Here is a 13,516-nt window from a genome sequence, read left to right as displayed (position 1 = left end):
CCCTCTCTCCTCCTTTCTCTCCTTTTCTCTCAGACAAAGTGAAGGGTTTCCGTTCTACACTCCAGGAAGAGGAGCAGGCGAGCAAACAGATCAACCCCAAGAGGCCTCGTGCTCTTTAGACATGTCACACACACCTACACACGTACACACACACGCATACACACAAACACACACTAATCTCAACACTTAACTGGAACCCTCTGGCATACAGGATACTTAAGACTGTCATAAGCATGACATAACTGATGTCATAAGTTAATGGTCCTTAATCGATGGTCGTATATTTCTAAATGTGGGTGGTGGCCTAAAGCATTGTTTGATTTGTCCAGAGGGGCAGAGTGAAAAGCTTTAAGATAATTGGGGTCACAGCACAAAACATCTGGAAAACACTGTTGAAAAGAAACTGATTTACACCCTTGTTTAGACCTGAACAAAGTGCTATGATGTAAGTTATGATTTAAGGATTATGAGGTGTTGCACCATTTTCTATGTACAGGCTCCTCCCATTGCTGCTTGTTAATATCATCCATCCATCCATCTGTAAAAGCGAGGGCAGATTCCCTCTCCTTTCCATCCCCCTGTAGACTGTATGTACATGGGTAATGTATCTGTCTGGTATAACGATTATCCACCGCTTCTCATTTAAACAAGAAAAGACGGAAGGATTTCTTTTAAGCACCTTTTTATAAGATTAAAATGTGAGATATGATCGTTTTTTTTTATTTGAAGAATTAAAACCACTTATTTAGTAACTATGAAGTACTTCATTAGATCTTGCTCCTGGAGAGTTGTAGTATGTGCAGGCTTTCTTTCCAGTCCAGCACTAACACACCTGATTCAACAAATCAACTAAACACCAAGACCGTGATCAGCTGAATGAGATGTGCTAGTGTAAGCCTGCACACTGCATTCATCTCTCCAGGACCAAGAGCAACGAACACTGATTTAGTATGAAATACCTTTCTGACCACCTCTTCTGATCATGTAGCCTATATGGGTTGAGGAAGTGATCAGGTCTGGGAGCCAACCAGATGCATGCATGCACAAACCAGCTCTGATTGTACTATAAACCTCCATTGATCTGACTGTACCCTCCTGTGTCTACTGTACATAAATCCATTACTCTTTAGGACCATGTTCTCCTCCAGTGTTTCCTCCTACCATTTCTTAGGCAAGGTGGCCCGCCTGGTCAGCACTGTTGCCCCCCACATCTAAAAAGGCTGATTTGAAATGTTCAGTGTCTTCAACCTTCTGATGTTGCTTTTGGGGGGCGTTGCGCCTCGCCAAAGAATAAATCTTTCGGAAACACTGTCTTACAAATGCTTCTAATGACTAGCTTGTAGAAGACTGCTATATGTGTTTCTTGCCAGGATAAATATTTATATGTACCAACCTGCCTCTTAACAAGCCCAGTCTCAGTTGTATCTGTCCGTTCTGTTTACAAGGCAATCAATATGCTATTAACTGAAGAAATCCCCTGGTACTATGAATCTTGTAAAAAGTCTCTGTTTTCTCCCACCATCCCATTTGAAAGTTGTTTATAAAAGGGAAGATAGATGTATAGTGAGGACTGAGTTTGGTTTTAGCTGCTGCGGTGTAACTGGGACTTGACTACAGTACCTTATGATAATGTATGTGTGCATCAGATGTAACGCTGCCTGGCGTAAAGAATAAAGAACCACATGACTGACTGGACATACTGCACCTTCTGCTGTGCTTGTTCTGACAATAATTATTCAGACATTGACATCCGTAGAGACCACGATCTCCAATCACACCAATTTTATTTTGTTTTACATCCCAAGTGGAACAATAATTCTAATGACACATTTGTTTACGGAAGTACCCCACCCCACCCACCTCAACAGTGCGATAAATTACACTTAAGACAATTTTTTCTTCAATGTAAAATAAACAGAACATTTACCAAAACATTAAAAATTGTGTTTGCATCTTGTATTTTCATGCATAATTGTAGTTGTGGTTTAAAAGGCGTAAGTGTTGCATTAACTGTTGCTGGGGACGTTCTTGATCCAGATGTGTTGTTCCTGCATTCTCCATCGTCTGTTGTACCAGGCAACTTGTTTGTCCTTCATTTCCCTATTCTTCCCCTCAAAGGACTTGAGATCTGGCCACTCGGATTTGAGTTGAGATGGACTACTTGTCACATGCACAAAGTTGTACTCTTTTGCAAAAACAACAAATTCAGAGGCTGAGAACTGGGGCCCATTTTCTGTCATTAGGGTCTCAGGGACCCCATGTAATGTCATCCTCTGTAGGCTCCCCTGGGGGCTGAGCTCTTGAGAGAGCGTCAGCTGTCACCAGATTCTTGCCTGGGACATACATGATCCGATAGGAGTCTGAATCTTAGTATGCGAGAAGGTAGGTCATCCAGCGCTCTTGTGCCCAGGAGTGAAATCAAAGGCTTGTGGTCTGTTCTGATCACAAAGTCCAACCCTAGCATGTAAGTCTGGAAATGCTCACAGGCCCATGTAGCAGCAAGCGCCTCCTAAATCTCAGCGTATCTATGCTCTGTCTCTGTCATAATGTGTGATATGAAGGCCATGGGCCTCCATTCACCTGACTGTTGCATTTGGGAAAAGACTCCGCCCAGTCCATGTGAGGATGCATCTGCAGACGCTTGTCAGGACAGTGAGAGAACTTCTGTTTTCAAGCTTCTCAAACGCTGTGTGCTGTCACATATCCAGTCATTTTCAGCTTTCAGGAGGTCCCTGGTGGGTTTTGTCAGCTCTGCAATGTTTGGAGAGAACTTGCCGACGTAGTTCACCATGAAGTGTTGAATATCTGCAATGTCTTTGGGCACTGGCATCTCAGTGATGGCTTTGATTTTGCCTTTATAAAGGTGTCATGAAGGTGGCGTGTGGGTCTTTGTGTAGGGAGATCTGCCAGAACCCTGCTGGCGTCTAGCTTGGAGAAAACTGTTGCTCCTGACAGTTTGGCCATCATCTCATCCACTGCGGGTAGGATGTGTTTTCTACACACATTTTCATTCAGATTTGTCATATCTACACTTTTTTCAACAGGGGTAGCGGGACATGGCGTGGCACCGACAAGGCAAAGGGTGTGGCTGACTCTTTCAACTTTGTCTTGTACTCCCCCTGCAGTTTCCCTACTCCTGTGAACACTCTGTTGATACAGTTCTCTGTTGTTAGGTGTATGGCATTCACTGGTTTGAGTAGCTGCAGGTCTTGTATAGTAGGCAAATCTAGAAGTGGGATAACTAGGCCTGGTATGACAAACACTGGGTGTTTCACTGTTTTGCCCATGTGCTCTAAAGTGCCATTGAATTGTCCACACTCCTGTATCGGTAAGTTTCTTGGTCCACACAGGTTCTTTGTCGCTCTGCTGAGGGCTCCATCTCTCTGTTTGGAGAAGAGACTGGCTGGGATGGCTGTCACCGCTGCTCCAGTCTAGCTTGAATGTCATCTGTTGACCTTTCACGTTCACATTCTGTCACCAAACATCAACTGAATCCATAGAGTCTATTTGTCCAAAAATAATATCTTCAATTCTCTCGGTGACATCATGGATTTCATCTAATCCATGACTTACACACAGCTCAGCTGCGAAATGTTCTTTCTTGTGGCGTTTTCTACACTCTTCCTGTCGTGCAGGGCAACTGTACAGTGAGTGTGGCTTACCACATCTTCCACATCCTGTGGTTTGATTGACAGTTCCGTTCCATATCTGTACAATCTTCCCTGGATGCTGTTTGCCCATTCTTTGGAATCTCATTGCATCCATGTTTGCCCCTTTCATGTCTGAGCTACCAGTGCTACGTAGTGTTGTCTGCTGTTCCTTGATTTCCTCCTTATTTTGTAATGGCTTTTGTGAGAGTCAACGCTAAGTCTCGTTGTAGTCTCTCTGACAGCCCATGATCCATAATGCCTACTACCAGTCCGTCTCTGACCGGGTCATTCTCACCAAACTGACATTTTGGGTGCACTACGTCATCACGTCAGTTTGATGGAAACACAACTGATAGGAAAATGCACATATTTTCTTTGTGGATTTTAGAATATTCACTAGAAAATCTGTAGCCAGTTGGATGAGACCTACCTATAGATTACATTGTGTTTGCACATAAAATGCTTCTCTAAGCATCCTTGACTTTCATGTAGCTCTTTTTGTCTTCACTAGTTAAGGCTAACATGGAGAGAACATAAGCTTTATCCCCCATTGTGTACACTACTGAGTTGACTTGGTATTCTTCAGATCTTTCATTTAAGCTTGCTGCAATACGAAATCTTTCAAACCTCTGGATCCAATTGGGCCAGATACCAAAGTCTGTGAAGTTAACGTTTTCTGGTGGGCTGATTGAAAACAGTGAGTCTGCCATCTTTACCTTTTTCCAGGCTAACTTGTTCAGTTGCTAGCCTATCTGTTGTTGTTAGCTGCTCCTCTCTGCCTCTGCGTGGCTCGCTCAGTCACTCTGAGTGAAAGGGAATGTAAATGTATTTTGTTTCCTTTATCTTCTCAAACCTGAAATTAATGTGTAATGAGTTTTACTTAGTTTGCTTTCTTTCATTGACTATGAACATGAAAGAAAAACGTTTTAATTGTTTTTTAAATAGCCAACGCAAGATTCCCTGGGGGGTAATAAGGAATATTGGCTTTGTGACCTTCAACCCCAAAGGTGTCTAAACAATATATTTTATAACTTCAGTAGCTGTTTGTCTACAGACACTTAATGACGTAACAGTTTTGCTCATCTTCAAAAAAAAGTCTGACTCTTCGGAGTTCTTGGGTTTTTCTGATTTTCAAAAATGTGCCTCAAACTCCCTTTGAACATGGAGATAAGAAGTATGTTTTAAAAAAAAATATTGCTCAGAACCTTTCAATGCTGTGCCATAAAATACTTTCTTAATCACTCAGATTGCTTTACGAAGATTCACTTTCATCATCTATGAGCTTGTATGGTATCTGACAAGAAGCTGGGAGATATCAGGATTGTGTTGAAAGCACTTGCCTGCATTCAACAGTACAGCTTCCATATCTTTTGGCATCTCCTTTGCAATGTCATTGCGAGAACTGCAACTCCTGTCCTTTGGCTGACTGCTGCCTTCTCAACAATAAGTTGTAAATGTCATGCCTGAGTTTTTCTTTCCCCTTTATGCAGGTTCCAATCAGCATGTCCGTAGTCAGAACTAGATTGATTATGCCAGCTTTTGACACTTTGTGTTTGATCTCAAGTACATTCAAACTATGCTTGGGTGGATAAACCTCAAAGCTTCAAAGTTTCTAGAACCATTATCAGCACAACGGATCAACAGTCTGGAGAGTACTCTAAATGTATCAAATACTGGCTTGCGTTGAAGGTCAAGAAACTTTTCACAAAGAGAGACTGAAAGTGTTTCACTCTTTCAGTACACATTAAAGAGGACCAAAACAGCAAAATGTTGAGCACTTTTCTGCTCAATGTTTAAGCTCTTTAGGGTTTTTCTGACAATAGCCTCAACATATTCTTCTGAAAAGTTCTCCATTAGGATCCTGAAACCATAGAATGTATTCCATGCATTCTTGTAGGTGGTCTTGATTTTTTTCTAGTTTTTCTTTGCAATAAGTCCTCTCCCTTGCTGCAAGTTTACTATAAATTACAACAGTTTCTACTGTTTCCGTAACATCTGTTGTCTTGGTCTGTATTTGAGATTAATTTCTCATGCAATTGAGAATAATTACTTTTGAGTGCTTTATGTTGTTTCAAAAGTCAACAGCTCGACTACTTGTTGGGCAACTTCAGTGGGGACTGCAGTTGTGTCTTTCAGAACAGCACAACGGAATTTGTCTCTCAGTTCCCACAGCATATGTTTGGCTAATGTGGTTCCCCACACCCTGGCTCATGCAATAGGTTGAGGAACACACAAGGCCTTTTCAAAGAAAGCAGATCTGGGATAATGATGTCCTTGATATAATTGAACTTGTCCCATTTAATAAATGGCATCTTTCCAGGCTGCTCAGAAAAATGGAAGTTCCACCTGTCATGACGTGGCCCTTTCTGGGTGTAGATCGTGGCTTCCCCCCTCTCTCTCACTCTCTCCTACACCCAGGTTATGTTATCTCAGGCCATAAATTCCTGGCGGAGACTCTCTCCCCCTGGTCATGCAGAGAGAGAGACCACAGAGAGAACAAAGGATTTCACTTGGCCAAACTCCTAAATCCCCAAAATGGGAGTTTAAAACAATATGTTTACCTTTGAGAGTGTGGGAATGGTCCGTGGACACTTAAGGGATGGGTATGACAAGTGTGTTTCATTTGGTGACCTCACGGAGGACAGGAAACACACATACAGTGCCTTGCGAAAGTATTCGGCCCCCTTGAACTTTTCGACCTTTTGCCACATTTCAGGCTTCAAACATAAACATATAAAACTGTAATTTTTTGTGAAGAATCAACAACAAGTGGGACACAATTATGAAGTGGAACGAAATTTTTTGGATATTTCAAACTTTTTTAACAAATTAAAAACTGAAAAATTGGCCGTGCATAATTATTCAGCCCCTTTACTTTCAGTGCAGCAAACTCTCTCCAGAAGTTCAGTGAGGATCTCTGAATGATCCAATGTTGACCTAAATGACTAATGATGATAAATAGAATCCACCTGTGTGTAATCAAGTCTCAGTATAAATGCACCTGCTCTGTGATAGTCTCAGAGGTCCGTTTAAAGCGCAGAGAGCATCATGAAGAACAAGGAACACACCAGGCAGGTCCGAGATACTGTTGTGGAGAAGTTTAAAGCCGGATTTGGATACAAAAAGATTTCCCAAGCTTAAACATCCCAAGGAGCACTGTGCAAGCGATAATATTGAAATGGAAGGAGTATCAGACCACTGCAAATCTACGAAGACCCGGCCGTCCCTCTAAACTTTCAGCTCATACAAGGAGAAGACTGATCAGAGATGCAGCCAAGAGGCCCATGATCACTCTGGATGAACTGCAGAGATATACAGCTGAGGTGGGAGACTCTCTCCATAGGACAACAATCAGTCGTATACTGCACAAATCTGGCCTTTATGGAAGAGTGGCAAGAAGAAAGCCATTTCTTAAAGATATCCATAAAAAGTGTTGTTTAAAGTTTGCCACTAGCCACCTGGGAGACACACTAAACATGTGGAAGAAGGTGCTCTGGTCAGATGAAACCAAAATCGAACTTTTTGGCAACAATGCAAAACGTTATGTTTGGCGTAAAAGCAACACAGCTCATCACCCTGAACACACCATCACCACTGTCAAATATGGTGGTGGCAGCATCATGGTTTGGGCCTGCTTTTCTTCAGCAGGGGCAGGGAAGATGGTTAAAATTGATGGGAAGATGGATGGAGCCAAATACAGGACCATTCTGGAAGAAAACCTGATGGAGTCTGCAAAAGACCTGAGACTGGGACGGAGATTTGTCTTCCAACAAGACAATGATCCAAAACATAAAGCAAAATCTACAATGGAATGGTTCACAAATAAACATATCCAGGTGTTAGAATGGCCAAGTCAAAGTCCAGACCTGAATCCAATCGAGAATCTGTGGAAAGAACTGAAAACTGCTGTTCACAAACGCTCTCCATCCAACCTCACTGAGCTTGAGCTGTTTTGCAAGGAGGAATGGGCAAAGATTTCAGTCTCTCGATGTGCAAAACTGATAGAGACATACCCCAAGCGACTTACAGCTGTAATCGCAGCAAAAGGTGGCGCTACAAAGTATTAACTTAAGGGGGCTGAATAATTTAGCACGCCCAATTTTTCAGTTTTTTATTTGTTAAAAAAGTTTGAAATATCCAATAAATTTCGTTCCACTTCATGATTGTGTCCCACTTGTTGTTGATTCTTCACAAAAAATTACAGTTTTATATCTTTATGTTTGAAGCCTGAAATGTGGCAAAAGGTCGAAAAGTTCAAGGGGGCCGAATACTTTCGCAAGGCACTGTAACTATATCTCTGAATGTGTACATTTCTCAATTATGGGGTTTGCACCTAATTATTGTAAAACAGGAATGAGTAGAGATGAAACTCTTTGTGAAATTATGTGATGTGATGTTAACCTTTAATTTTGAGAGAATTGTATTCCCTGTAAAGTTTAACTAGTCAGCGGCCACACCCCCATGTGCACAGACATGATCTGGCATCATGGAACCGCCCTTTTCAATTGTTACGAATAAAACCCCCTCCTGAGGAAATCCTCTTAAGACCATGTATACCTCGGTGTAAGCTGAGGTGGTACAGGTTTGAGTTCCAAAACTAGAAAACTATACCACGTGGAGCATTGGCTACACGGCTGGTAATTATTTCAACTCTGAGACTATCCATCCCTACAGAATAAGAGCAAATCTTAGATACTAATTACTAGTCTGCAGCTAGAAATGATGTAAACCTGGGATGCGAATACCGACAACCGCCGAAACATCTACTCTAAGAACAATAGACGCCTGACGTATCCATTACAACAGACACTATCAGGAGCCGCCGATAGAGCTACCACCATGAGTAACCAGAGACTCTCTGATGAACTGACTCTCCCGCAGACAGACCGACGATTCCAACAGAGAAGACAACAACGACATATGAGCGTAAATATATTGAATGCAATTATTCCCGAAAAAGCGAGCGTTCATGTGCAAAGGATTAGCATTTCAATTAATATAATTATCCACTGTGTGTAGTGATCCCTTTTGTCTTTCCCGCTCTCTCAGTCCACACCCCCTTCCCTTTGTCCACCAAGCCGTCATATCGGTTTAGCCCACAAGGGGATCTTCCCTATCATTGTTAGTAACCAATATCTACTGTTTTTTTGTTTATGCATATCTGTGATTATTTAGTTCGTTAGTAAATAAATGATTAAGCCAATTGGTGTATGGATGATTCATAGTTCAGGCTGGGTTTGTGCAGATAACCAACAATTTACGACGTTTGGAATGAGACTGACGTGAGGTAAAGAATAATTCATTAATAGAAGACATTGATCAGATATTAAAATATCTGAGGAGTTATATTTGGAAAATTCTAACTTTGCAATCTGAAGATTTTCCATGGTGCCCCGACTTCCTAGTTAATTCAATTTACATGATTAGTTTAATCACGTAAGAATACTTACAGAGAATTGATTTGATAAAATAACAGTCTTCACTTTTAAGGATGCCAAAGACACAACACACCATTCCACCTTGCCCCCTTTGTAAAAGTTCTCCTATAGTGAGTTTATGTCTTCATTTCCTCCCTCACACTGGTTCACACACAGAATGTCCAGGGTGTCCAGGCGGCTCTCAACTTTCCTTTCTAGGAGCACCTTGCTTCCTCCCAAACCAAGCAATTAACGTCTGGACCTATGATTGTCAGAATACGGATTGAGGACAGTTCCGCTGATCTCAGACAAACTGAGCGCATATATACATCTTTCAATGTCGATTCTGCAGGCCTCAGTCAGACTCAGGTGCTTCCAACAAGTGAATGTATTTTGGTTTTCAAACAAACATAGGATTTGTTGTACACAGCGTCTCTCCTGGAACATAAGAAAGATCTCAAACAAAGGGTCGAAACGTTCACTCACAGAAGACAACAAAAGAAAGAAATCCCTTCTCTGGCAGTACATACTCACGGCACAGGAGTGAAACCACATCTTGCACAGAGGCTTTCTTCTCATTTCGCCATTCATCTACAGTTGAGGATGTTTGTCTATTGACCCCCACCCCCCCATTGCAGAAAACCCAACTGGTGATTCTTGAGATTTTTTGTTTGCTAATGAGGTCCTCCACTGTGTCTGGGATTCTATATTGTTTTGGTACGTGCACATTTGTTTTCATCTTATCATCAAAGACATGGTGCAGTCCCTTTTTAGTTGACTCTGGGTCAAAGTCCAACACAGCAATTGATTTCAGCTCAGGAAGAAATCCCATTCATTCCAGTTGAGATGGTGAGATTTGTTAGTTACAACTACAGTGGCAAGAAAAAGTATGTGGGCCTCCCGGGTGATGCAGTGGTCTAAGGCAGTGCTAGCTGTGCCACCAGAGACTCTGGGTTCGAGCCCAGGCTCTGTCGCAGCCGGCCGCGACCGGGAGTTCCATGGGGTGACGCACAATTGGCCCCGCGTCATCCGTGTTAGGGAGGGTTTGGCCAGCAGGGATATCCTTGTCTCATCGCACATTAGCGACTCCTGTGGCAGGCCGGGCGCAGTGCACGCTGACCAGGTCGCCAGGTGTATGGTGTTTCCTCCGACACATTGGTGCGGCTGGCTTCCGGGTTGGATGTGCATTGTGTCAAGAAGCAGTGCGGCTAGGTTGTGTTTAGGAGGACGCATGGCTCTCAACCTTTGCCTCTCCCGAGTCCGTGAGGGAGTTGCAGCGATGAGACAAGACTGTAACTAGTACCAATTGGATACCAAGAAATTGGGGAGAGAAAAAAAGAAAAAGTATGTGAACCCTTTGGAAATACCTGGATTTCTGCATACAATTCATGGTGATAAAATTTGATCTGATCTTCATCTAGGTCACAGCAATAGACAAACACAGTCTGCTTAACCTAATAACACACAAACAATGATACATTTGTCTTTATTGAACACACCGTGTAAGCATTCACAGTACAGGGTGTAAAAAGTATGTGAACCCTTGGATTTAATAACTGGTTGACCCTCCTTTGGCAGCAATAACCTCAACCAAGTGTTTTCTGCAGTTGTGGATCAGACCTGCACAACGGTCAGGAGGAATTTTGGACCATTCCTCTTTAAAAAACTGTTCCAGTTCAGCAATATTCTTGGAATGTCTGGTGTGAAGTGCTCTCTTGAGGTCATGCCACAGCATCTCAATGGCCACTCCAGAAGGCATATTTTCTTCTGTTGAAGCCATTCTGTTGTTGCTTTACTTATGTGTTTTGGGTTGTTGTCCTGTTGCATCACCTAACTTCTGTTGAGCTTCAATTGGCGGACAGATAGCCTAACATTCTCCTGAAAAATATCTTGCTAAACTTGGGAATTAATTTTTCCGTTGATGATAGCAAGCTTTCCAGGCCCTGAAGCAGCAAAGCAGCCCCAAACCATGATGCTCCCTCCACCATACTTTACAGTTGGGATGAGGTTTTGATGTTGGTGTGCTGTGCCTTTTTCTCCTCACATAGTGTTGTGTGTTCCTTCCAAACAACTCAACTGTAGTTTCATCTGTCCTCAGAATATTTTGCCAGTAGCGCTGTGGAACATCCAGGTGCACTTTGGCAAACTTCAGACGAGCAGCAATGGTTTTTTTGGACAGCAGTGGCTTCTTCCGTGGTGTCCTCCCATGAACACCATTCGTGTTTAGTGTTTTACGTATCGTAGACTCGTCAACAGAGATGTTAGCATGTTCCAGAGATTTTTGTAAATCTTTAGCTGACACCCTAGCATTCTTCTTAACCTCATTGAGCATTCTGCTCTGTGCTCTTACAGTCATCTTTGCAGGATGGCCACTCCTAGGGAGAGAAGCAACAGTGCTGAACTTTCTCCATTTACAGACAATTTATCTTACCGTGGACTGACGAACATCAAGGCTTTTAGAGATACGTTTGTAACCCTTTCCAGCTTTATGCAAGTCAACAATTCTTAATCTTAGGTCTTCTGAGATCTCTTTTGTTCGAGGCATGGTTCACATCAGGCAATGCTTCTTGTGAATAGCAAACTCAAATTTTGTGAGTGTTTTTTATAGGACAAGGCAACTCTAACCAACATCTCCAATCTTGTATCATTGATTGGACTCCAGGTTAGCTGACTTCTGACTGCCATTAGCTTTTTGGAGAAGTCATTACCCTAGGGGTTCACATACTTTTTCCAACCTTCACTGTGAATGTTTAAATTATGTATATTCAATATAGACAAGAAAAATACAATAATTTTTCTTGTCTATATTTGTAATTTTTCTTGTCTATATTTGTAAAATTTTAGAAAAAGCTGTTGCACAGCAACTCACTGCCTTCCTGAAGACAAACAATGTATACGAAACGCTTCAGTCTGGTTTTAGACCCCATCATAGCACTGAGACTGCACTTGTGAAGGTGGTAAATGACCTTTTAATGACGTCAGACCGAGGCTCTGCATCTGTCCTCGTGCTCCTAGATCTTAGTGCCGCTTTTGATACCATCGATCACCACATTCTTTTGGAGAGATTGGAAACCCAAATTGGTCTACATGGACAAGTTCTGGCCTGGTTTAGATCTTATCTGTCGGAAAGATATCAGTTTGTCTCTGTGAATGGTTTGTCCTCTGACAAATCAATTGTAAATTTCGGTGTTCCTCAAGGTTCCGTTTTAGGACAACTATTGTTTTCACTATATATTTTACCTCTTGGGGATGTCATTCGAAAACATAATGTTAAATTTCACTGCTATGCGGACGACACACAGCTGTACATTTCAATGAAACATGGTGAAGCCCCAAAATTGCCCTCGCTAGAAGCCTGTGTTTCAGACATAAAGAAGTGGATGGCTGCAAACTTTCTACTTTTAAACTCGGACAAAACAGAGATGCTTGTTCTAGGTCCCAAGAAACAAAGAGATCTTCTGTTGAATCTGACAATTAATCTGGATGGTTGTACAGTCCTCTCAAATAAAACTGTGAAGGACCTCGGCGTTACTCTGGACCCTGATCTCTCTTTTGAAGAACATATCAAGACTGTTTCAAGGACAGCTTTTTTCCATCTACGTAACATTGCAAAAATCAGAAACTTTCTGTCCAAAAATGACTCCGAAAAATTAATCCATGCTTTTGTTACTTCTAGGCTGGACTACTGCAATGCTCTACTTTCCGCCTACCCGGATAAAGCACTAAACAAACTTCAGTTAGTGCTAAATACGGCTGCTAGAATCCTGACTAGAACCAAAAAATTTGATCATATTACTCCAGTGCTAGCCTCCCTACACTGGCTTCCTGTTAAGGCAAGGGCTGATTTCAAGGTTTTACTGCTAACCTACAAAGCATTACATGGGCTTGCTCCTACCTATCTTTCCGATTTGGTCCTGCCGTACATACCTACACGTACGCTACGGTCACAAGACGCAGGCCTCCTAATTGTCCCTAGAATTTCTAAGCAAACGGCTGGAGGTAAGGCTTTCTCCTATAGAGCTCCATTTTATGGAATGGTCTGCCTACCAATGTGAGAGACGCAGACTCAGTCTCAACCTTTAAGTCTTTACTGAAGACTTATCTCTTCAGTAGGTCCTATGATTAAGTATAGTCTGGCCCAGGAGTGTGAAGGTGAACGGAAAGGCTGGAGCAACGAACCGCCCTTGCTGTCTCTGCCTTGCCGGTTCCCCTCTTTCCACTGGGATTCTCTGCCTCCAACCCTATTACAGGGGCTGAGTCACTGGCTTACTGGTGTTCTTCCATGCCATCCATGGGAGGGGTGCGTCACTTGAGTGGGTTGAGTCACTGATGTGGTCTTCCTGTCTGGGTTGGCGCCCCCCCTTGGGTTGTGCCATGGCGGAGATCGTTGTGGGCTATACTCGGCCTTGTCTTAGGACGGTAAGTTGGTGGTTGGAGACATCCCTCTAG

The 13,516-nt window shown here is 42.5% G+C and overlaps 1 protein-coding gene across 1 annotated transcript in view; it reads left to right on the top strand.

The window, feature by feature from the left end:
* LOC106568303 (kinesin-like protein KIF2A) overlaps nucleotides 1-1,941 on the top strand; it is a 33,924-nt gene extending 31,983 nt beyond the window's left edge. The window contains exon 20 of the mRNA XM_014138516.2: nucleotides 34-1,941. Coding sequence (XP_013993991.2) covers nucleotides 34-119 — 86 coding nt within the window. The 3' untranslated portion in view covers nucleotides 120-1,941. The remainder of the gene's footprint in view (nucleotides 1-33) is intronic.
* Nucleotides 1,942-13,516: the final 11,575 nt, after the last annotated feature.

The sequence above is a fragment of the Salmo salar genome, chromosome ssa13 (assembly GCF_905237065.1).
Source record: "Salmo salar chromosome ssa13, Ssal_v3.1, whole genome shotgun sequence".
Taxonomy (NCBI): Eukaryota; Metazoa; Chordata; class Actinopteri; order Salmoniformes; family Salmonidae; genus Salmo; species Salmo salar.
The sequence above is the reverse complement of the archived record's forward strand: the minus strand, read 5'-3'. Positions and strand labels throughout refer to the sequence as shown.